This window comes from Haliaeetus albicilla, chromosome 10, assembly GCF_947461875.1.
Source record: "Haliaeetus albicilla chromosome 10, bHalAlb1.1, whole genome shotgun sequence".
Classification (NCBI taxonomy): Eukaryota; Metazoa; Chordata; class Aves; order Accipitriformes; family Accipitridae; genus Haliaeetus; species Haliaeetus albicilla.
The window spans coordinates 5,531,882-5,555,158 of NC_091492.1; the positions used below are offsets into that span (position 1 = coordinate 5,531,882).

The window sequence follows — 23,277 nt, forward strand, 5'->3', positions numbered from 1 at the left end:
TGCCAGGAAAACGCCTCATCTCCACTGATATTTGACTTCCCCTCTAAGCTGATGGTATCTTAATAAAATTAAGAACTGCAAAAACTCCTTGTGCTCGTGTCTTTTGGGGGTTTTCTCCAGCAATGCTCAACCGAGTCTTCCTTCTCCCTTTACACGGTAGTTCTATCAAGGAAAGAAAAATATTCCCTTGGAAACATCCCCAACAGCTCAGTGGAAATGGTAAGCAGAGATGTCACCGTGGCACAAAAGAGAGCTCTGTGAGAATAGGCAGCTGGCCTACCTGAAGGGTAAAGTAGCTCCCACCGAAAACCTGCTCAGAATACTCTACAGCAGAGCACGATGCAGGAGAGACATTTACACACGCTGGGTGTCTGTGTACCAAAGTGTGAAAAAATCCAACCTCCGAGCACAGCACAGACTGGATGAAACCCATTTAAATACACCATCAACAGAAATCTACACAAAAGCCAATCCACTCTCTCATATCACCAGTGTCCTATAGGAAGGCCAGAATGAAGCCATTGATAAAAATGAGACATTTACATATAAATCAAAAACCAACACGATCGAAGTACTGGATAATTGAAAAATCAGTCTAAAGCACATTTTGTGAGCTGTGTTAATGGCTATTAGACAAAATTTGGGTGTAGTCAAATCACATACTATACTAACGTTCAAATAACACTGGCCTTGAAATTTTAAGTTGTACGTGTAAATATAAATCATATTTTCAAAGACTGTATCCCTCTATTGTACGTCTTTTGTGCTGTCGATATCACCACCTTGCATTTTTCTCTTGCATCATTTTCCATTAGGAAGAAAAACCCTGAAGGAATCTCCATATTTTACGATCACGTTGCCTGTGCCTGGGCAGGGTATGTGACCGCTAAATCAGAGCCCCCAAAACCAGGCCTAAAAAACAAAGCAGAGCGAAGACCGTGCAAACCCCGAGCCTTCGCTCTCGAATTAAAAGCATCCTCCACCTCCCTCACCTCCAACTTGGCCAACGTGCCAGCAGACATCTGCCGACTTCGGTTTCGGATAGAAATGGCTCAGTGTGGCGATTTCACGTCGGTGTGGTGTTGAGAAGGGAGGAATTTAAAAAAAAAAAAGGGGGGGGGCAAAAAAAAAAAAGGCAATAATAATGATAATAACAAAGACTAGACTTGTTCGAAGGAACCCACCGAGACTGCAAAATTAAATATCCCGAGGATTACAAAGAAGGGGGGGGGGGCGGGGAAATCCCCACGGGCATTCCGGGGTTCACTCAAGCCGAGCCGCCCCCCCCCCACACACACCGACCCCCTCGGTGGGACGGACCCCGCAGGGGCCGTCGGCACGGCGACCGCGGCACAAAGGCGCGGGCATCGCCCCCCCAAACCCCCCAACCCGGGTCCGTCCCCGCCGGGCGGGGAAGGGGAAGGCGCCGGGGCCGCGGCCGCGCTGTGGCCGCCCCCCACGGCGGTGTCGGCGGGGCCCGGCCGGGCTCTTACCGTGGCCGAGGCGACGCTGTTGTCCGCCAGGGTCAAGTGGTGCGGCTCCCACCGCCGCAGGAACTTGGAGGTGAGGATCTTGCTGAGAAACGTCCGGGGGTGCCGGATGACACACACCTGGATGTCCCCCTCCTGCAGCAGCTTGTACCTCATGCCGTTGCAGTGGAGCAGGGTTCTCCGGCACGGCGCGGCACCCATTTTATTCCCCTCGGGAGCGGACATCTCGCCCAGCAGCGGCTTGCTCTCCTCGGTCTGCCTGCGGTCGCTGCCCCCGCCGGAGCCGCCGGTGCGATCCATGGCAGCCCCGCGGGGTCGGGGGGTGGCGCTCGGCGGCGGCGGCGGCGGCCGCCCGGGGAGACCGGTCTCTACGGGCGGGTAGAGACGGGTACGGCCAAATCGAAAATAATAGCAACAACAATAAGAAAAAATAAAAATCCAACCCCACGCGGCGGATGAAAAAAAAAAAAGAAAAGCTGAAGGGGAAAAAAAAAAAAAAACCTGTCAGGGAAGATGGGGGAAGGGACTGAACGGCACCGGCGGGGGGGAAAGGGAAGCGATTAAAAAAAAAAAAAAAAATCCTTATTCAAACTTCAAAATCCGCCCCCGGCGGGTCCCCCTCGCGGCTCTCAGAGCGCCGCGTCCATGCTCCCGGGCGGGCGCCGGCCGAGCGGAGGGTCGGCTCCCGGCGGGGGCGGCAGACAAAAGCCGGCGGCGGCGGCGGCGGCGGCGGGGGCTCCTGACGGCGGCGGCGGGGGCTGCGGGGCGTCCGGCCGCCGCTGGTTCCTTCCTTCCCCCCGGGGCGTGTGCGAGAGAGCGTGCGGCGGCGGGCGCGCGTGTGCATGTATGTGGGTGCGTGTGTGCGTCCGTGGGTGCGGGTGTGGGGAGGGGAGGGAGGGAGGGAGGGAGGGAAGGGGGGGGTGTGTGTCCACGCGCGCCGCCGCCGCCGCCGCCGCCGCGGGAGGAGGAGGAGGAGGAGGAGGAGGCGGCGAGTGGAGCGAGCGCAGCCGACAGCCTCTCGCCGGAGCGGCTCCGGGCGCAGCCGATTGGTTCCGACGGGGTCATGTGCCGCCCTCCCTGACGTCAATGGCCGCGGAGCCGCTGAGGGGCAGCAGCGGCGGCCGCGCGAGGTGCGCGGGAAGCGCCGCGCGCGCGGCCGTTGCGCTCCTCCTCCCTTTCCCTCCCCCTCCTTTTTCTCCTCAGAGGGGCCGCGTCGTCCCCCTCCCTCTTCAGCCTCGTCCCTCGGTAGCCCCGCCGAGGGACCGGGCTGAAGGGGGGACGGACGGGGGCGGTGCCGCTGGGGAAGGGCTGGAGGTGTGCGGGCACACCTGCGCACCCGCGGGGGCGGCCCGGCTGCCGTCAGGCCCCTCCGCGCTTCGTACCCTCCGCCGTGAGGGGAACCCCCAGCGCCGCGGGGGAAAACGTGAGGGGAAGGAGGGGGGGGAGGGGGAGTTAGCGCGGTAGATCGCCCTTTCTTTCAGCCCCCGCGCTGACAGGAGCTCGGGGCAGGGCGGAGGGTGGGTGGTCGCCCCTCCTGTGGGGAGGAGGGAGAAGGGAAGCGGTGAGGTGACGGCGGCTTACGGGTTGAGTTTTGAGCATCTCGACGCCAGGGCTTTAAGCTCTTGTGCAACCACTGCAGAAAAGAGCGAGGGAACCCCCATGCTGGGCTGCTGTTGCTTCACCAGTGGGCTCCCACTGGTGTTCCTTTTCCTCTGGCCTTACAGGGAGACTGGGGACTGCTGCGCTCCTCTGAAGCACCAGCCCGGGGAATGGCAGGGGTCGGTGTGCAAGCCCAGGAAGAGCGGCACCTCGCTAGCGCCATGCTAAGCAGGATGTTGAGCATCCCCTGATCGTCCACAAAGAAGAATAAATGTTTACCAAAAAAAAAAAACCCTAATGAAAAAATGAACTCCCTTCTAAGATCTCTAAACCATGTAACGGCTCAGTATTGCTGCGTGCAATATGGAAGCCATGTCAAGACAAACGGTACCATTTATTCTTGCTTTTTTTCTCAGCAATTTAAAAGTGGTAGTGGTAGAACTTGGATCTCGTTTCCAGTTTCCTCATTTGAACAACCAGGTTAGGACCAACAAAAAAATTACATTCTATATAATATGTGCACATGCCCTTGAACTGTGGAACTCATCGTAGTGCATATTGCCAAGGTCCAGAATTCAGAAGGAATTGAGAGGGCTGTTTTACTTGATGCTTGCAAAATATTCAGAGAAAATATAAATCTTCATGCTTAAAAGCTTAAGCTTGTCTCCAATTGGGAGAGGTTGGGAAAAGGATGATCTGCTCTGTGACAAGCCGATTATTTCACAGTGCGTACCTGCGGCTGGGTTTCTGGCGGCCTCTCCTCATGCAATAACTCTCAAATGAGAGGTCACCATGCCAAGTGAGGTGCCAGCAGTTACGAGCAGAGCTGTGAGCCCGCCCAAGAGAATGCTCTTTCATCTGATACGTTCGCATCACGAGTGGCACAGATTATCTGTTAGAGAGGCAAGCTGCAACTGGAAGGGTTTGGGAGCCTTTGTCATAAAGCCTTTTGTAGTGGCTGCTGTCAAAGACAATACATGACTGGCTGGACCACAATTACTGTGAGCATGTCCATCACGTGTGTTATTATAGAGCTGTTGTGTTGAAATAGGCTTGCATTTTAACAGGAGAATTGCTGTTTAAACACTTTCAGGAGAGAAGGTTTTTGTAACCTACCAATTACTAGCAAATTTGAGGGATACTTTTGTTGCGTGTTAGCATCAAAATTATTTATAAAAAGCTAGGAAGTCTCCAGAGTGCTCCTAAGTACCAGTTGATAGAACGATGCAGAATTACACAATTTGGCAAAGGTTAGAAGAAAGACACTCATTTAATGACATGAATAATACAACCAACAGGAAGACAAAAATCTCTTTTATAGAGGTTCAGATTGTCAGTATCTCATAGCCCTGGTAATTACTTACCTCCTGAACTTAAACAAACTGACTGGTCGTTATGCAGTAAACATTACAGGCGGTTCCCACAGAGCTTTGTATACCATATACTGCTAGGGTGAATGACACACGCATTTACACTGAAATAAAACCAGATCTACTCATACCTGTAAGTATATGTGGATCTGCAATAAAAATAATAATAATAAAAAAAGAAAAGACTTGCTAGCCAAAGTTTAAAAGGACAGCTTTGTTTAGATGTATGCTTTTTACTGCAGGAACTGCCTGTTTCTAGGAGCTCCTAGGGTGCTTGGTACAAGGGAGACCTGTTCATGTTTGACCCAAGGTACAAACAATAATAGTGCCAATAGTAGGACTATTCGCATACACTCACCTGCACCAACGCTTCACTTAGCGAGAACTGCAACCAGCGTGACTATTTTGGTGAAGGTTTGTGCAAACTAGCCGCCTGCTCAAACCACTGCTTTACATCTACCGAACTTGTCACCTCTGAGAGCTGCTCGTCAATGGGAGGACGATACGTAGAGTCTGGTGTACCTAAGTGAATTTCCTGGCAAATTAGAGCAGATGTTTTTCCCTCATGTTCCACAGAAGGTAGCAAAAAACCCAAGGCTGGCCTATAGCGGTCAAGCCATGAGTTACCTGAAAGGGTCCAAGCCTCCGCTGGAAATCCATTTCCAAGTGTTGAAATCCACTGAAACATTGCAAAAGCACAGCGCATCAGGCAGCGCCGCTCCTAGCAACCCCTGTCAAGGACAGAGGTCCAAATCCTCCGAGGTGCTCTGCATTTGCAGCTCCCACTGAATCCACGCTCTCAGGCTGCAGGTGTTCTCTCTGAAGTAAACTCAGCACAGCACGATAAGATCAAGGTATGAAATCTCACGTTGCCTGCCAGAACGGGGCAAGCGAAAACCCTGTCTAGACAAGTGAAATTGAAACACACTGCTTGCTGCACAGCTTGCTGAAACGCACATTAGCCATCCAACCTGCGGTAAATGGCTGCTATGTGACCCAAGGCTGAACACATTAAAACTAACACCCCTCCTCGTATCTCTTATAAATTATACCATGCAGAAGTTGGATGAATTGCATTCCCGGCTTTGAGTTTTTCCAGACTTCCTCTCTGGCTCTATGCAGCCCAATAGACAGCTCAGGTATACATGCTTGGCACTCTTTCAAGGTGGCGTTCAGGGATTGCTGCATGTTTTATTTTTCTCCCCAGAATCTAATTTTTATGAGCAAATCCAACTGCAAGTTTATTGTGAAAGTGGGACATATTCATTCATATAATAAACACTGAGCAAATAATTCATAATAAATAGCACATCAGTGAACACTGATGTATCTTGCTCTTTTTTTATTATTCACTGCCATTTCATAATAAGCTTTGTAAACAGAAGCATCACTTCCCAAAAGACACCGTAGCCTGGAAAACTGGGATATACCCAACATGCAGTTTAAGGCAGACAGCCTTCTGGGTCAGCGACAGAGGAATACATTCAGAGGGGGTTTCCCCCCCGCTTCCTAAAAACTAATTCGGTTGTGATCTGTGTTACTCAGAACATTCATCTGCTCAGTTACATGTCCATAAAACCAGGAAGGCCCATAAACACAATCATTTGCAAATACCAGCTGGGACTCCAGTCTTAGGAAAAAACACTTTTCACACATTTCCAGCATTTGGTCTCTTGCCTGTCTACGCTCAAGTCCGTCAGGTGTTCTGCAGAGGTCAGTCCCGCGTGCCAAAAGAGAAGCACTGTCCTGACATACATGCTTAAGCTTGGTAACACCCACTTATAACCATGTGTTAAAACAAAAACAATGTGATATTCTGAAGGAAAAGAAGATGGCAATTTGTGAGTAGTGCTCAGTGCCAATAACGCAGGTTGCATAGCAGTGGGGGGGCTTGGAAAACCCATGAGAAAACACTTGAGATTGCCGAAACTACGCAGGAAGAAAATATTGCCTAAAGGCACCTTGTTTCAGAATTAATCCATGCCATGGCATTATCTAACAAGCTATATGAGGGGAGTAAGGGAGCAGCTGTGGCAAGCACCAGCTATAAACATGGAGATGCCTCAGCAGGGGATGTGCTTACCAGGGGAGAGAGCACTGTCCCCAAAGCGGCTTTGCTGAATTGGTAGTATACTTTGAAAGGGAAAACGAGAAAAAGGAATAAAATAAGCCCTTACTACACCTTTTAATTATTCCCGATTTATTTTACAGAATGTTACAGTATTAACAGAGGTTTTGGCAAACTCTTCCCCCAGTCAATCAAAGAGGGAAGAAAAAAAAAATTCTCCTTTTATTCTCTCTCACTGGAATCTGTCGGAGGCTGTAAGGGCCTACCACCTTCATGCTTTCTGGAGAAAACACCCGCTGCTCTTGTCTGCTTAACATGTCCCTCAGAGTTGTCCGTACAGAGATGCGAGATACAGTTTTTCCAAGCAGAGAAGCAAGCACCAGGAATTCCCAACTTGCATTCAATATCCGTTTAGACTCTTACACAGCAGCTGTCCCTCTCATGTTTGAATCCACGATGCATATTAGAGATAATGGAGCTTTCTTCCCTTATTCACAGAGGTGCTGCGTGGATTATGGAATTCATTAGTCAATGCTTGCAAATTGCCTCTGTTGACTCAGAGCAAATTCCTGCTATCAGACTCACTAGTCAGCTCATTTTCATAACAATGCTGTATTGTTAAAAAATACTTTTAAACCATTCTTTAGTGAAGCTGGGGAATACAACACATTCGAGCAAACATATAAAACATAAAAGAGATGCTGTATCAGTAATGCTAAAAGTCCTGCATTTGAAGTCTGTTTAAATTAATCAGCATAGCGGTGTTAAGAGGATTCAGCAAGTCATAAAACTTTGGGAAACAGAATTGTCCCAAAAGGGGTGATGGACATTTAAAACCTAACTCGATAAAGATTAAAGAAACCCACACTGCAAGGAGCAGTTCTGTAGTTGCCCCTAAGGGAAGGAAGGGCTTGATTAGGGCACCATTGATCACAGACACATAAAATAAACATTGCATTTGCAACCATCTCATGCAAATTTCTCATCACCCACTTCTTCCGAGCCTCACACTAATTTTGGAGGGCACCACACAGGTAGAGCAGTAAGCAGGAAATCAGACTCTGTTGTGAACTTGTAATTCTCCAACACCTCTGACGTTCAGATTTCTGCTGTTCTCTGGTTTACTCAGTCACTGTGTTCTTGTTTTCCCAGCTGATGCACTTTACACTATGGGGCTAACTACGTGCCATGCAGACTCTGTTGACAAAGGTATCTTTGATTCCTCACTGACATAATACACGCTTTTGAGTGCATGATGCAAAAATCATACATTTTCTGCCTGTCGTCCTCAGATGTTCTGATGCTGGGGGATGTAGGATAAAGCTGGTGGTATCAATTGCTGGAAGGAGCCTGCCATCTGCTGATCTGAACAGCACTCCACCCTGACTTTTACCTGATCGGATATTAGGATGGAGCACTGTACAAAGTAGGTAAAATACATCTGAACAGAAGCAGCGTTAACAGACTTGCGGTGATAAAGGAATTTATTTAAGTGGAAAGAGGAAGTCTCAAGTCTATAATCTCAGGTCTAAGTCTGAATTGGACAAACAGAAACAGAGGCAACTAAAATAAACAAACTAGTAGATAGGAAGGAAGTAAGCAGAAGATACAAAGAGGGGGAAGAGCCTGAAATTTCTTTTCTGCTTTGCTGCACCCGATCAGATAGTGCAGTTAAGGTATCAGCTGTCCCTCCCCCACATTCACCCCTCTAAGTGACAGCAGCCCTATGTGGTAAACTTCTTCCCGACCAGCATCTACCTTCTTCCAGGGCCACCCACAAGCCCAGGCATGGAAAAAGCCCTGGAAAAAGAAGAGCTCCCAACAAAATTCAGCAGGCTGGCGTCTCTTTTTCCTTTAGTGCTTGCTGCCATCAAGATGTATGTAAAAAACTGTCATTTGGCAGGATGTAGTGAAAAGTCACCATTTCCGTTAGAATGGCTGCATTACTGTTCCCACCCCCAGCTAATATTTCCTATTTCATCAATAGGTCACATCCTACCAGTCATTCCAAGTTGTGAGTGCTCGTCAGTCCAAAATGCTCTATTAGCTCTTAACATGTATAAAACACCACTGTAACACAAATAAGCATTAAAAGTCTAAGGGAAATGGGATATGATGCAGAGCTGTGAGCTTGTCACGGTAAGGTGAAGTTTCTCCAAAACAGAGGAAGAACAACTAAGAAAGAAAAAGGTAGTCCACAGATTAGGGAAGTATATCTTCACTCACTGAACCAACACACTGGGGAAGTGAAATTAGAAGTGGATGAAATGCTGAAAGATTTGGATTATTTTTTTGAAAGTCCAGGGGGAGAAAAATAGCAGAATGGGAAAGAGCATCAAGTATTAGCAGGATTAGTACCCACAGACTCTCTGGTGAAGAGGTGTCATAGAGGAAGAAAGAGAAGATAAAATAACATTCATAATTATTGTTTTTATTATTAAATTCCTGTGTTACAATCGTTTCAAAACAATGTTACACAAAAGGCAGCTGAAACTCAGTCCTTTCCTTACCTTAATATGAGCAGGGTTATAAAGCGAAGTATAAACTCCCATCTGATGATAATGCACATCATCCATTGCTTGCGGCATTGTTGTGCTAAGCACCTTGTAAATACATCTAATGCAGTCCTTGGCCTAAAGAAGTCTAAGAAAACAAATACAAAGGACAGAGAGAAGCATCAATTTAATGTAGTTATCTTTCATGATTTCCAGATTTCCAGATACAGCTAAAGGAATCAGCTGTTTGAGTACACTTTGGTAATTATACACCTTGTAATTTTTACCTGTCCATCAGCTGAGCATAGCTGATGTCTTCAAAGTGTAATATCCTTGATGGCTTTACAATCCAAGAGGAAAAAGAAAATAAGAGAATGGCAGTGATTTGCTTAGGACAGTCCCTGGCTGACATGCAACAGAGCAGGAAGATGACAAATCCAGAAGATTCTCTGAAAAGAACAGATGGTCAGACTGTACCATATACTTCAAAGAAATGCATCACACACCATAACCAGAAAACAAAAAAGAGCATAAAAAAGAAAAAATCATACATATAACTTCGATAGTGCCCAAGGCTGCAGCAGACCATAGAAATCAGTTTCTGAGTTACTACATTATTGCAAAATGGAGGCATTTTCTTTGATATGTAAATTTGCCTTCCAGTACATAAGACTATTTTTTCATAATATGAAAAAGATAAGCTAAAAAGAGTACCCTTTAACTGAACTTTTCACTAAAGCTATGGAAAGCTTTAAGATACAAACACAAAACAAGACATTGTAGGAAAACACCACCTACCTAGCACCAGTTCTTGAAGTCTTTAGTAAGACCTTGAGAGTATTGGGGATGGGTACAGCTGTCACTGCAAAACAACTTGTGAATTGGTTAACTCCATCAGCAAGTTGCACCAATGTAGATATCAATTTACATTTGTTTATTACATCCACACAGGTGATGGGAGGAAAAGGAGGAGCTGCATGAGTTAGTGGATATAACGTGGGCAGCGTGGAGTTGGGCTAGGTAATCATTATCAACAATAACAGAATAAAGGCATTCTGTGTGTACCAGGTCTTGTTTGTGAGTACAGACAGACTGGGTTTGGCCTCTTGTTTGTCCTGCAGTCAAGAGCAAAGAAGATCATTACGGTGCTAAACACTACCCAAATTTTAACAGTGAAACAAGAAATAAAGAGAATGTTGGATGAAGTTAGCAGGACTGAGGCACTGGGTAGAAAGGTGCAAGTAGGGATCATGGGGGCTGGTTTATCATGTTTAGAGGCCTCATACTATATAACTTATAACTCAGTATAAGTATATTGAAGATACAGGTGAATCCCATGGTTCAAGGACATCTAAGGAGATTACAGCAGTAGCTTTTATTGAGAAAAACCTGCATGTGGGCCAGGAAAGACAGACATTCAGCCAGCTTACTTCATGCAGCTGTTTCAGTTAACTTAGATCTGTGGGTAAAACACGTCCTTAAATGGGTACAGGGGTAACCAAGGATAAGGCGTTAATAAACTACAGTATTTCCTGATGCCCCATACTCTGAGGACAATGGGCATTCAAGAAAAAGCCTATTTAATACACTAGGAGCTGTGTAGCTGGGTTCTGGGAATAATTCTTCCTGTGACTGTATGCAGGGAATTCAGTTTGCTTTCCTATCTTTTAGAAAGAAAAAAGGACGACAGGGCTGCGCACAGCAAGCAAAAGAGGGAGTTCAGGGATGCAAGTTCCAGGAATCATTCCTTGCCTGGGAACAGCGGATGATTTCAGGAAAGACTGCTACACTGTTTTCACACTGATTTTGATTATGAAAGTGTATGGGTTCACACTCGCTATGCAGCAGTAGTTGCCATTTCCTAGGATAAGCCAATTAGTCCGAAAGAGTGAATAAAGAGATATTATCACCTTTAATATCTGGTGCTGCTACTGCCACCGATTTTCCAAAATACTCTCCTGTGGGCATTAAAGTGATGTTTTCATTTATCCAGCAGTAAAAACGCAGCCTTAACGCATCTGCCTGTCCCTCTGTGTATATATCTGGGTAATTTAATAAATGCTTCTGGGTGTTGATTTACGTCACTGTATCTCTATATAAGCATGCCTCTGTGAGCATGCTGTTGGTTGTCTGTGAGCGTTCATTGTTCATGTTTTGTGTGTGTATGTCTGTGTGTCTGAATGTGGTTTTGTTTAAAATTTTTCCCTAGAAAAACCAAGGAGTCAGACGTTTCATGAGGTTGTTAGTTAAAACCAAGGAAAGGAAGGAGGAGACAGTAAGGGATAATTTAGAGAGAAAAAGGGGTAGATTTGGCTACAGTTAATCATCTGCCTCAGTGTTCACTGAAGAAGATGGGGGAGTTCATTCCAGACATTAAAGTGTCTCAGGGGAGGATCGTATAGATCATGCTGGAAGAGAAATGGAAACAGTAAGTTATCTAAAGGCTGACAAAGTGATGGAGCCAGATGTCATCTGATCCCAAAGCAAGGATAAAAGCAGGGAGAGAGAACCTTCCCAAGGTATGCCCAGGATTCCCTCAGAAACTGTAGGTAGAGATAGGGAAAATGATTTCTAACTGCTATCAGTGAGGGAGATCTCTGGGATACCAGATTAATTTTGAACCCATTACCTGGTTCCAGCCATAATTCTGGCTCACAGGGAAAGGTATTATTCTGAGTCAGAATGCAGAACAAAAGAACATTAAAATCGAAGTAAATGCAGTTTCCCAACATGCCAGCATCCCTTGAAAAATAAGCCTTAATAATGGCCCAGGAACACTTTCATAACCTGAGTCTCCTCAAACCAACAGCAAAAGGGTTTGGACGGATTTTCCAGCTCCGGTGCCCAGATCACTTTGCACACACAGCTTGTTTTCCTGCACTTAAACAATCGTGGGCCTGACTCACCCACCCCTTCGCCGCACTATTTGGCCAATTCGGCTGCACCGTAAACAACTGAACCCAGTGGCACCTCACCAGGGTAAATACAGGGAAGCAGAAGTGGCCCTGTATACAAGACAGTGACATTCTTCATTTCAAACAAGAGAAAGGTAATTCCTATTTCGGAAGCTGGTACACATCCTAAGACCACAGACAGAATCACTGGATGTATCCTGATATACCAGAATCAGCACTTTTTGGCATCGGTGGCCACGAATTCAGAGGAGACCAAATCTGCTCACACCAGCTTGTATTGGCCTTTGTTAGCCAGACACTGTGAACACAAAAATATTTGTACATGGAAGTGCTGGGTATGTTACCTAGGTCCTCCATGACATTTTGGCTGTCATCCAGTATAGTTCCTGAGAAATACCTGGGACATTTTCTCTATATCCTCTCTTTGCAGAAGGACTCCTACGCAGCACAACTCTTCCCAATAGTGCTATTAGACACGAATAACATCAGCTCTGATTGTTGCATGCATTTCCTAGAAGAGGTAAAACAAACTGAGGAAATTAGGATTTATATCCCCACGTACGATACTTCAAATGAAAAGTACCTCGTGAAAATATTTTCTGCAACAAAGTAATACCTTCTTTCTTACAGAGAAAAGCATGACTCAGATTTTGAGACAGCTGGACACAAACTAGCTTCCCTATAGGAATCCCCACTAAATTCATAAGCCTTTGATGATCCTGTTCACGCTTGTTCTTTTCAGGAAGTTTTCCCCATGTTCCCAGCTACGTTTCCCCTAATTAACATCCTCCATAAAGTAATTTCTTTCCACAGCACACTATCGGCAGCCCCTCCATTTTTCCCCAGCCTCCCACATTTTTCTCCAGCCTGCTGCCCGTCTGGGGCGCAGGCGGTGACCCCTCCGCAGGGACCACCAGTGCCAGCAGCCCCAGCCGTGGAGCCCACCTGCCCATAAAACCCACCGGGCCGTTCCCCGGCACTTCGCTTCGTGTGTTACGAGGCGATGTGTCAGCCAGGGCTATTGTTTTTAACAGGAAGCAAGTTTGGCCGCCTCTGTAATTTAGATTGTGGGCAATGAGCAGGGGTGTGGTGTGCAAAGCAAACAAGGCAGGATTAACAGCTCTTTTCACTTCTGGACAAGGGATCGGTATGGCAGCGGCCCACAGGATCCTGTCCCATATTGGCTACGGCTTCTCCTCGTGACCACAGCCAGGAGTGAAAAACCAGAGCGTCCTCAGGTTTTCAACTGGAGAGGGAAGATAAAAGTCCAGGCCCCATGTTCTGACAGACCTTTATGAGCTAAACATCTTGAAATGAGATTATGAGAGAAAATTAAGAACAGTCTTCTCCTTTCAATAGGTCTTTAAAAACAATAACCAGGCTTTACTGTAAATTCATTTATTTACCCTCAGCGTGCCAATTCCCAAGCTGATATCTCCTCTGTGTACCAGGGATATATATAGATCTAAACATGGCAGGAACACAGAAAGATTTTATTTATTTTGCGTAAGAACGGCAATGTGGGGAATTCTTTTTTCCACGAAGAACTCACATCAGAGAGCTTGTTAAAGAAATACTATGAGGTAAATAAAATCCAAATTATATTTAGCTCATATGAGGTGACAAACCATAGTCAGGTTGACTATTGCCTTGCTGGAAGTCAGTCAGAAACCACTGTCAAATAGAGCACAAAACCAGAGAAAATAGAAGAGCATGTATTCAAGATGGGTCTTGCATTTGCTAAAGTGAGCAACATTTTGCTGTTTATTGCCAGCATTTTTTAAAACTAGTTATGAATGCAAGGAAAGGTACCTAAAGTCAGCCTGTGACAAAATTGGCCCAGACGTCGGTGTGGCAGCGTGTATTAGCTCAGGAGTAAGCTCAGAGCAAGGAGGAGGCAGCCATAAGCATTCAGATCCCTGGATCCAGATACTCGTTTAATCGGTAAGACTTTACATGCAGAGCTGAGCTTTGTGGGGATGCCCTAGATCCATCCAGTGATCAAGCACCCTTTAATTCGCTCCTAAGGCAGAAGTGCCTCCTCTCACCAAGCACTCCCTACCCTCTTCACAGCTCCCTTCTGGGTCATCCCTTCCCACGGGGTGAGTGGGTGCTGCAGGAGGATCATCATTCTTTCCTGGCACAGCAGCTAATCTACCCAGCCTGAATGCAGAGAGATAGCTGGCTGTTTGGGAAGGAGCAACTGTGTGGGGGGAGATTTTTTAACTGTTCTTGCCTCATTCTGCGTAAGGAAGCCACGAAATCTCTCTCACTGAGGCAGCCGATAAAATTGCCTCCTTTGTTCAGCAGTAGAGCAGAAAGGACATCTAACCAGAGCAACTGGAATGTAACTTCAAGAGTTATTAAAATTTGCAAGCACTTGCAGTCATTTATGTGCACTCTATCAAACGAACATATAATTATCAAATGATTCCCCCACCTCTTCTTGGTTGTTGGCGTTATTAAGTGAAAGCAAGGATTATACTGCTTACCTGAGATAAAAGAGCCTGCAGAAAGCAGCCTGTGTTACATTAGACTTTGCTATGCTAACAGTTGCTGTCTGCAGTCAGAGTTCCTTGAGCGCTGTAAAGCGCTTGAGGGGACACCGCCTTTGCGCAGAGACAGATTTTGGGTGAGATTTTGGAAGAAAGGTTTGCATACAAGTAGCATGCGATCACTGCTGGAATGCTTGTTTCCTGCTAGACACACACAGAGATTTTGTGACCCTGTGTTCTTTTACAAAACAAAAGTGACCTGCAAAACCCCAGCATTTCGTATCTCGAAGTGCTGGGGCAATACAACCTACATAACAATAATGAGTCACTGGGAAACAGAAGAATCAAGCTCCAGGGATCTCCTCCTCAGCACAGACCTGCAAATACACTAGAATAATTTGCATTCCACAGCTTGCCTTGCAGAATCCACAGATAAAAATCAGGCTTGGTGGCTAGGATAACTGAGCAATATTTAGCAGCGGAACAATGAACCAGCTGGGAAAGCACGTACTTATCCAAATTCAAGTGGGCAAGTCACTTTGGGCAAGATGGTTACTTGGGGATTGCCTGCACAGGGAGGTTGGTACAAAGTAAACTCAGGTTTGAATCCGTGGTATGTAAATCCACTCCAGACAAAGGTGGTGTAAACAGTCCCGTTGTTCTCAGGGTAATGGATGAGTGCCTCTGGCTTTTCTGGCTGTATGAGAGCAGAGATCCCAAATAGCTGGGGAGCTCACACAGCTTCCTACTTCTGCCCACGGCCTGACACCTTGGCTTGAGCAGCGACTGTAGATGTTGCCTGTTCCCTCAACCCTTGCAGAAGTTACTGCCTCCGTAACAGGAACTGGAGAAGCAAACCTGCCTCAGCTCTTCAAGCCCTCCAGCCTTTCTTCACTGGCACGCTTACATGAAGCAACGTGAAAGCTGCACCAAATTCGGGATGAAAAAGCAAGACAAAAGTAGCCTGCACAGAACTCTCAGTATAAGCCACCAGGCTGCGAACTGGCACAAATGAAGCATGGATTCAGGTCCTATTATTTAGGGCTCAGGCTATAAATCGCAACCAACCACTCTTTATTCCAAAAAGCGATGGGTTGACACTACAGTCTCCTTCTCCAGCACGGCAACCCAAACAGTGATGATCTTAGGGGAAGCAAAGAGAGAGGCAGTCTCAGGGGTGCTTACTGATGGCAATTTGTAGGTACAGTTTTGCTGACACCTTTTAAGGGAAGGAAAAAAAAAAAGAAAGGAAGAAAAGACTAGAATAGGGCCCAGGAGGAACGACAGAAAGGGAACAGAGCCCAGCCAGATGCACACAAAGCTAAAGGCTCAGATCAGACTTCCCTGTCCCTGCACCCATCAGACACACGACCTGGCGTGCTAATACCGAAAGAGCATCAGAGGAAGTGGGATTTGGCACCGTGTGCGAGCGGCGGGGAGCCGGATGCGCTCGGTCCATAGTACATGACCAAGGCCATGTGTGTTTGCAATACCACGGTGCCCCAGGAACCTCTGGCCCTGGCTGCGTTAGCTCTGGCGCGCAGGTTGGGGCTTGGCCAGCGCTACCTGCCAGCGCCAGAGAGAAAGGACGTGTGGGGCTGTCCTGCACTGCCCACCCAGGCAGCTCTCCATCCCCTGTTTTGGGAGCGATGCCATCGCTGCCTGCGACAACGGCCACGTACGGAGTTTTTCCCACTGAGCGGCTGCTGTGGGTTTCCCTGTGGCCTGGGTGAGGGCGGCTCCTTTCTGGACAGAGCCACGATGATGCTGATGTGGCAGAACAACCCCGCTGCCACGTGGGAGGGCTGGATGCTGCAGCGGGTGGGCATTCGGAATATAAGCTTGAGCCCAGGAAGTTTTATTAGCCATCAGCGCTCCTAAATTCTCTACTCCTTGGGATGCTCCAGGTTTGGAGCGTGCCTTGGGGGACTCCTGGTAGGACATGGCACTCTGAGCCCCAGGACAGCCATCACAAAAATGGCATTCAGGCATGGCTTATCTCACATGGTAAGAGTAAGTTTACATACAATTTGCATAATACTTTGGGTGAGAAGTCTCAGAGGAGGTTATGGTGTCACTTGTCACCAACCAGCCTTGCGAAAGCAAATTGAAATGTATGAATCTACTGAAGAGGCTTTTTTAACTTTCTAAGGGAAGGGACTTGGCCTTCCTCTAGCCATCAGAAGCACAGGGACATTCACACGAGGTTCATCTCCCTGGAGAATACTGCATAATGGTTACTGCTGAGCGGTAGAAGAGGATTAAGGTGACCAGAAAAGCAAGGAGAGTGAGCAGGGAGGGCTAAAGGTGCTGGAGTAGTTTAATCTTGTTCATACTTCCTCCTTCCAGCAGCATCACTGTGCACTGAAGCATTAAAGGCGAGATCTCTTTGCATCTTGCTGGGCCCTGTGGCAAAAGGAGATATCTGCCTGCCCCTACAGCTATGGGAGAGTTTCAGAGCAGGAGTAGTGCAAAAATTTATGCTTATCTTGCAGAAGTCAGCTGACAGCAGGCTTTTCTGTGTGTCAGAAGCTCTAAGCAAAGTCCTTCCAATCGTGATGGTATCAGCCACCTGTATGGGCAGCCTTTCCTCCCTTCCCCTAGCCTACACCCTGTCATGGTAGCTCTGCTCCCCAAATAACATCTGAAGCCAGCACAGGTGCTTGAACAGCCCCTGATAAGGAGGGGTGCGAGCCTCTCGGTCTTCACGGATTAGCGTCACAGACCAGTCACTTCTGCTTTCTCCTGTCTAAAAACAGGTAACAAGACAGAAGCATCTCCTCCAAGGTATGAGCCGACTTTGAAGTCAAGAGATCAGAGGATGATCATGAAGGACTTTCTGGCATGTTCAAAGATCTGCCTCTCTCGAGCCTGCCAGTCACACAGATGGTGCAAAGAAGAGCAAGGACCAGAACTGAGGCCACCAGGGACCAATTCTCCATCCTCATTGCTGGACCATTTGTCTTCACCTCTGCTTGAGTTTCTCATAATAGTTCACCAGCATTATCGCTCCTAACTGCTACCTGCAGTTCACTCACTGATAACCAGCAGGTAGGTTACTTGCAGTTGGCCAAAGGAAGAACAACAATTAACTGAGGGAAGCAGATAAAATTTTAGATGCTTTTCTGGCTCCAAACAATATATTGTCCAAAGAGAACTACTACCTTTGTGACATTTTTTTGGCATGGAGAAAATTTAAACTACCATAATTTCAAGTTTCTAGGAGCTTTTTGTTTATAGGAAAAAATAAATGGTTCAGGTTTGAGGCCCCCAGTATAAATAGAAACAGATCATATTTATGAGATTAGGATTTAATATTTTTAGGTAATATTTGTGAATTTGGTGACATTCATGATTTAGTAGGACTGCAGTGCAGAAACACTTAATCTGCTTTGTGCCTTGGACAAATCACTTAATCATTCTGATTCACAGCATCCAGAGCTAATGAAAAGAGTCTCTTACACTAAACTTATCACACATGCAAGCTTTGTTTTGCCAGTCAGGACCGTGCCAGGAAAGTGCAAATACCCAAAGATTATAGGCAATGGTAACGGGTGTAGCAATAAGGATGATCTTGATAATTATGTACCTTCAAGAGAGAGGAGAAACTTGTTTTGACTTGCAAATGGAATAAACCTGTCATAGCTGTGATAGGAGTCACCCAGGCTGGCAAGAACTAGGTTTTTTTCAGGTCTCTTTTATAAACTGGTACAGTGGGGGAGTGGTGGAAGAATCTGTGAGAAGCTCTACTGCGAACGCACACCCTTGGTTCTCCAAATTTTCAGATTTCCCGATCTGTTCTGCTTTTGACCATGTGTCATTCTAGGTCTAAGCAACACTTCCCTATCTAGCAGCCTGCTACGTTCACAGGGGCCTTGCAAAGTCAGACCAAAGATTTTGCAAATACAAAACCTAAGCATAGCTCTAAATATCTGTTGGATTGGGGCCTTACTTTGTGATCTTAATGCTGCTTATAACTCAGGGTCAACCCCAAGAGCAATGCTGACATCGCATGTTGGAAACAGGGTGTTGATTCAGCCCAAGAAATTTTATGGAAGATTCCTTCATTCCAGATTTCTCTAAAAACAGCACAGGGGTATAGATGCCTGTGGCTGTGATGATGGCTGTTTCCTCTATTAAACTACGTTACTCTGGTGTTCTCTGACTCAGATAACTGTCTTTTCCAAATGGTTAAATGCAATCATAAAGAAAAAGAGGACATTTCTCTATTTATTTAACCACAAATCCAAAGTACATCCACAGAACTGAATGTCCCAGAGAAATCCTGTAGGAAGATATTCTCTCACCACAACGCCCATGACCATGAAAGAGGGGAAACAGAGAAGACGTCTAGTTCAAATTCACTTCTACAGATGCAAAAAGATTTGGAATAATATTTTACCTGCCTTTTCAAACTCAAGGATAAAGTAGGCAACAGCTATACTACCCCTAAATTATTCTTGGCATTTACTTAGGCAAGAAAAAGTTCATCTTTAGGACCTTTATAACAATACATTTGTACAACGAAGAGCAAATCCAAGGAGCACCTGTCATCTCAGAGCAGGGTCTGAAGGTGATGCCATTTTAATTACATCAGCTCCAACAAACAGGTTAGGTTAAGGAAAAAAAAGGAGCCCAGAAAGCTGGAGTGGGCAGCTAATAGCAGGTAGCAGGAAGTTATTAGATTTTGGTTTATGTCAATCACCAGACTAATATCTGGAGGATATAAAATGCCATTCAGCATGGAGAAAAACAGTTGGGAAATCCTGTAAACACTGAACTGAGTAGTGCTGCACTTGGTTCTGACACCGACATTACATCTCTGAATGGAGACAAATGGAACGTGCCTGTGTTTAAAGACACTTTTCCAACTTAGGAAAATAGTACGATGGCATAAGGTTATTCCTGTACCAAGGAGCGAGTCCAGCACATTTCTCTGAGCAGGGACTGTTTAACCTTAGCCACTGCCCCACACCTGAAGGGTTGGTTTCAGAATGTTCTTCCTCAGACCTTTGCTAGTCTCATTTCTTAACATGTGGGTTACACAATCATTCAGCTGCAAACCAGTTTTGTTTTCATTTTAGCTTGCACAACCTTCCTGTTCTCTTTAAACAAGTACAAGGTAGTGGGGGGTTCTCTTTTCCAACTTTCATTGAAATATTCATAGGAAGATGGAAAATTCCAGGGAGCAGTTACAAAAACGAGAAGGCTAGATTACTGTACATCAAAGGGAAGCAGCGTTTGCTAAATCCTTCGTTTTACGTGCGTGTGATTCACAAACTGCTTCATGAAAATGGAAAAATGATTGAGGAATCGCTCAGGTCCTGACAAAAAATAAACTAATAGTAACAACCTAATTTCCATGAAAATGGGCTGGTTTCCAAAGCATCTGCCAAGACCAGACAATGTGGTGCTTGCAGCTTTCCTTTGTTTGCTCTTCAAAGCAGGTAGAGCCAGGAACATTCCTGTGCCTCATGGCAAGCTCTAAGATGTGGTACATGACTTTCAGATGAGGGATTTTCACATTTCTCCCTGAATATCTCACACTACGACAGCAAAGAGAACAGCACAGACACAGCTGAAATGAGGAGGAGATGAACTGGAAGGCCGAAAATGGATTCTTCAGCATTACTCTGTAGAATAGGGAACCGAGAGGGCAATTAAAACCAACATGAAAGAAGATTTAATTACAAATCAGCGAAACCTTCTGAAGCACAGATAGCAAGAAGCAAAGAAGCACCCCACCTGGTGTCCAAGCCCTTCACAGAGGAGAGCATTGCCCTCAGCTGCCAGGGCAGCTGATGGGAACAGATAGGCCCTTCCCAAGGAGACACTCACATCTCAGACCGAGCAGTCCCTGGGGGGAACAGGTCTCTCTCTCCCCAGCACCCGGGGGTGACTCATCCTCAGACAGGAGCATTTCAAGAAGAAATCTAGGACAAACCCACTCAGCCGCTCCCTCGGGTCGGGAGGAGCAGCACAGCACAGCCCTCCCCGTCCCTGCGAGGTCACCGCATCCAGCGATGAAAGAAAAACTGAGGTGAACTGTAAGTGGGCATCGATGGCCAGCCACGGGGCCGTGCCTAACCCGCCGCCCGGCCGTCTCATCGTGCAAAGACTGCAGCCAGTGCTACAGCACCGTGCAATTATTTCAGTGCACGGGCTACAGCCTTTAAATCTGCAAAAAAGAGCGTGAGCACGAGCGTTAAGGACTCGACCATCCTTAGAGAAGAGGGCACTGGGGAAGGGCAGGGGGGAGTCTGGAGAAGACGGAGGTCTTGCAGCCGATCAAGATGCCCGTGGGAAGACAGGCGAGACTGGTTTTGAGGAGGTGGGCAGCAGTGCTGCTAGCACGTGGGAATGGTACGAGGCACTGTGGTAACACCCTCAGCCTGTCTCCTTGGTCAGGCAGCTTTTAGCATTTCAAAGTGTTTCTTTTCTTTGTGACTCCTACCACTGACTAAAACAGGAAAGCGGGTATTTATGGGATCAGCAAAACCCCTCCTGCCTAGCTGCCCTGAAAGACATCGTTATTGCCTGTCCTGCAAGCAAATTGCAATGTGTCTCATTTAAAGGCTTTTCTAGTCCCTGGGCAGGATTAAGGAACGGGAGCAGCGCAGGCTGTGGAAAATGTCAGGGCTCCGCTGCTGCCGGTAAGGTGAACCTTGTGCTCGCTTTGGGAGCCGAGGCCAGGCGTCCCTGGGTGCTCTCCTGGGGTGGTGGAATTCAAACGGGCCCTGCGGCGAGCGAGGGTCCTTATCCAGCCCCTTTCTGAGCACAGCACCCAAGCCAAAAAGCAGCCCATGATTGCAGGCACCTGATGTGCTGCTTATTCCAGAGGCAGCAGGGTGAGGTACTGCGAGGGGAATCTGCTTTCCTCTTCAAGACAGAAAACATCAAAGTTGCCCTGAAAAATTAAAAGCTTCTGGACAGGCTCTTAGTATATTTAAAAAAAGCAAAACAGACTCGTTTCAAAGCACTTTTTCCAAAGGTCCTTCCTGAACGTACATCACATGCAATGGAAAAACACTGCATGCCTGGCATTTAATATTTTTCACCTGTGACCCAGGATTGATGTCTATTTAACTCCCTGATTTAATCCAATGACATGTCTCAGCAAGAAAAAAAAAACCTTTCAGAGTTTGGAAAGGAGTTGGAAAAAACTAAAGTCACGCTCAACACTTCCCCTTCCCTGGAGAGATAGGAGTGCTGCTTGCCCTTTCCTGACGATAAGCATATCCTGGTGGTTAAAAATACATTTTGCTCTTACCGTAAATTCTCCATTAGCCAACTCCTTCAGCCCAGCCCACGGTGTTGGGGTTCACAATTCCTTAGAGGCCACACGTGACAGAGCTTGGCCTATTCGTGTCCAAATACACTGGAGAAAAAGCAAAAATAATAGCTCTGATCCTGCTGCCATTGGCTTCACCTGGAGAAGCAAAATCTGTTGAGTGGCAACAACATTATCTCAAATGACTTGCACCTTGCCCAGGACCCTGTGGACTCTGCATTAATTTTTTGACTCTGACTTTACAGCAGCTTCCAGACAAGAAGTAAAGGGTTGTATTGAATTCAGAAGAGCAATTACTTCTTCAGTTAATTTTACTGTTTCTAGTGATCATTGTGCCAAAGGGCCGACTTACCAACACAGAGCTTAGCAAAAAGCAGGGTTCGCTGCTTTTGACTTGAGATTCTGGAGGCCAGGAGCCAGTTACCCGCTCTGCAAAGGTTCTCATCCTTCACTTATCGCCTTCTTTCTCTTCTTCACCTGGAAAACTCAGCCTGGTAAAAGCCTGCTCTGAGACCTGCACTCTGTAAAGGACACAGATGCCACCTCTTACCAAGGAGGCACCAGCCCTGGGAAGAGCCTGGCTCAGCAAAGCCGGGGGTGCTCACCCCCCCGACACCTCTAGAGCAGCTCCGACCTGCACGGAGCCTTTGCCGACTGCATCGCCTCCCCCAGCACATCCTGCCGGGAAAAATCTAGTGGGACACTCTTCTCAGTTGGGGTAGAAGCTCGTGGACAACTGTGATTCCCTGTGGCACAGACATCACGGGAGTCACAAGCCCTGTTGTGTAAAGTTGGTACGTAGACTTCTTGGCAAGTACCTTGCAATTAAGGAGGCCCAGGGAGGCCTTGTTCTCAGGCGCTGCGCACCTCGGCTGAAAGTTCTGCTTGAGGAACCACTTCTGGATTTCTTCTCCGGTATTTTAGAAAAACATTGAGGGGGTAAAAAGAGGAAGAAATGGAAACTTCAAATTATATCTCCTCTGTGCATAAAAGGTAAAGGAAACCAGGCAGCAGCCCTCTTCCCTTTCTGTTAGGATTCCAGGCTGTGGAATAAAGATAAACCCAAGTTCACCCTCCTGTCCTTGTTTCCAAGACTCAGTAAGACAGGGGAGATATGGCAGAGCCCATCTACGCAGCCATAACCATGGGAACACCAGCAACACGGGTAAATCAACATGAGATTCCCTATCATCAGCCCGTGTTTACACTGGAGGCCTCAGGCTCTCTGCACCAAACCAGCTGACGGTGCAGGACCTGTGCTTCACTTGGTACGGCTGTTGAACTAAGGAAGAGAAGGGGTTTATTGAGCCAATATCCACCTTTCTGTCTAATACCCACTGTCTCTTTCAGAATACGTGTTTACAGCACCCAGTTTTGCGCTCTGCTTGGAAGCTATGGCACTGCCTTCCCCCTTCGCTCCCCTTGCCCAAGCTACCCCAAACCTCAGCTTTCCCTTGACTCCTACCTCCCATTTGGCCTTGCCTCGATGTCCTTTTATTTACGAAAAGGTAGACAGAGCTCTGGGTGAAATCATGTCTTTTCCTGAAGACCAAA

The 23,277-nt window shown here is 46.8% G+C and overlaps 1 protein-coding gene and 1 long non-coding RNA gene across 2 annotated transcripts in view; both read right to left on the reverse strand.

Annotated features, from left to right (window-relative positions):
• CMIP (c-Maf inducing protein) overlaps nt 1-2,391 on the reverse strand; it is a 138,137-nt gene extending 135,746 nt beyond the window's left edge. The window contains exon 1 of the mRNA XM_069793377.1: nt 1,494-2,391. Within this exon, the coding sequence (XP_069649478.1) occupies nt 1,494-1,790 (297 nt within the window). The 5' untranslated portion in view covers nt 1,791-2,391. The remainder of the gene's footprint in view (nt 1-1,493) is intronic.
• Nucleotides 2,392-4,346: 1,955 nt separating this feature from the next.
• On the reverse strand, nt 4,347-23,118 carry LOC138687233 (uncharacterized). The gene is made up of 3 exons (XR_011326471.1): nt 21,703-23,118; nt 9,310-12,448; nt 4,347-9,170 (listed from the first exon to the last, which is right to left on the reverse strand). It is a non-coding gene; the product is annotated as an uncharacterized lncRNA (long non-coding RNA).
• Between the last annotated feature and the right edge of the window lie 159 nt (nt 23,119-23,277).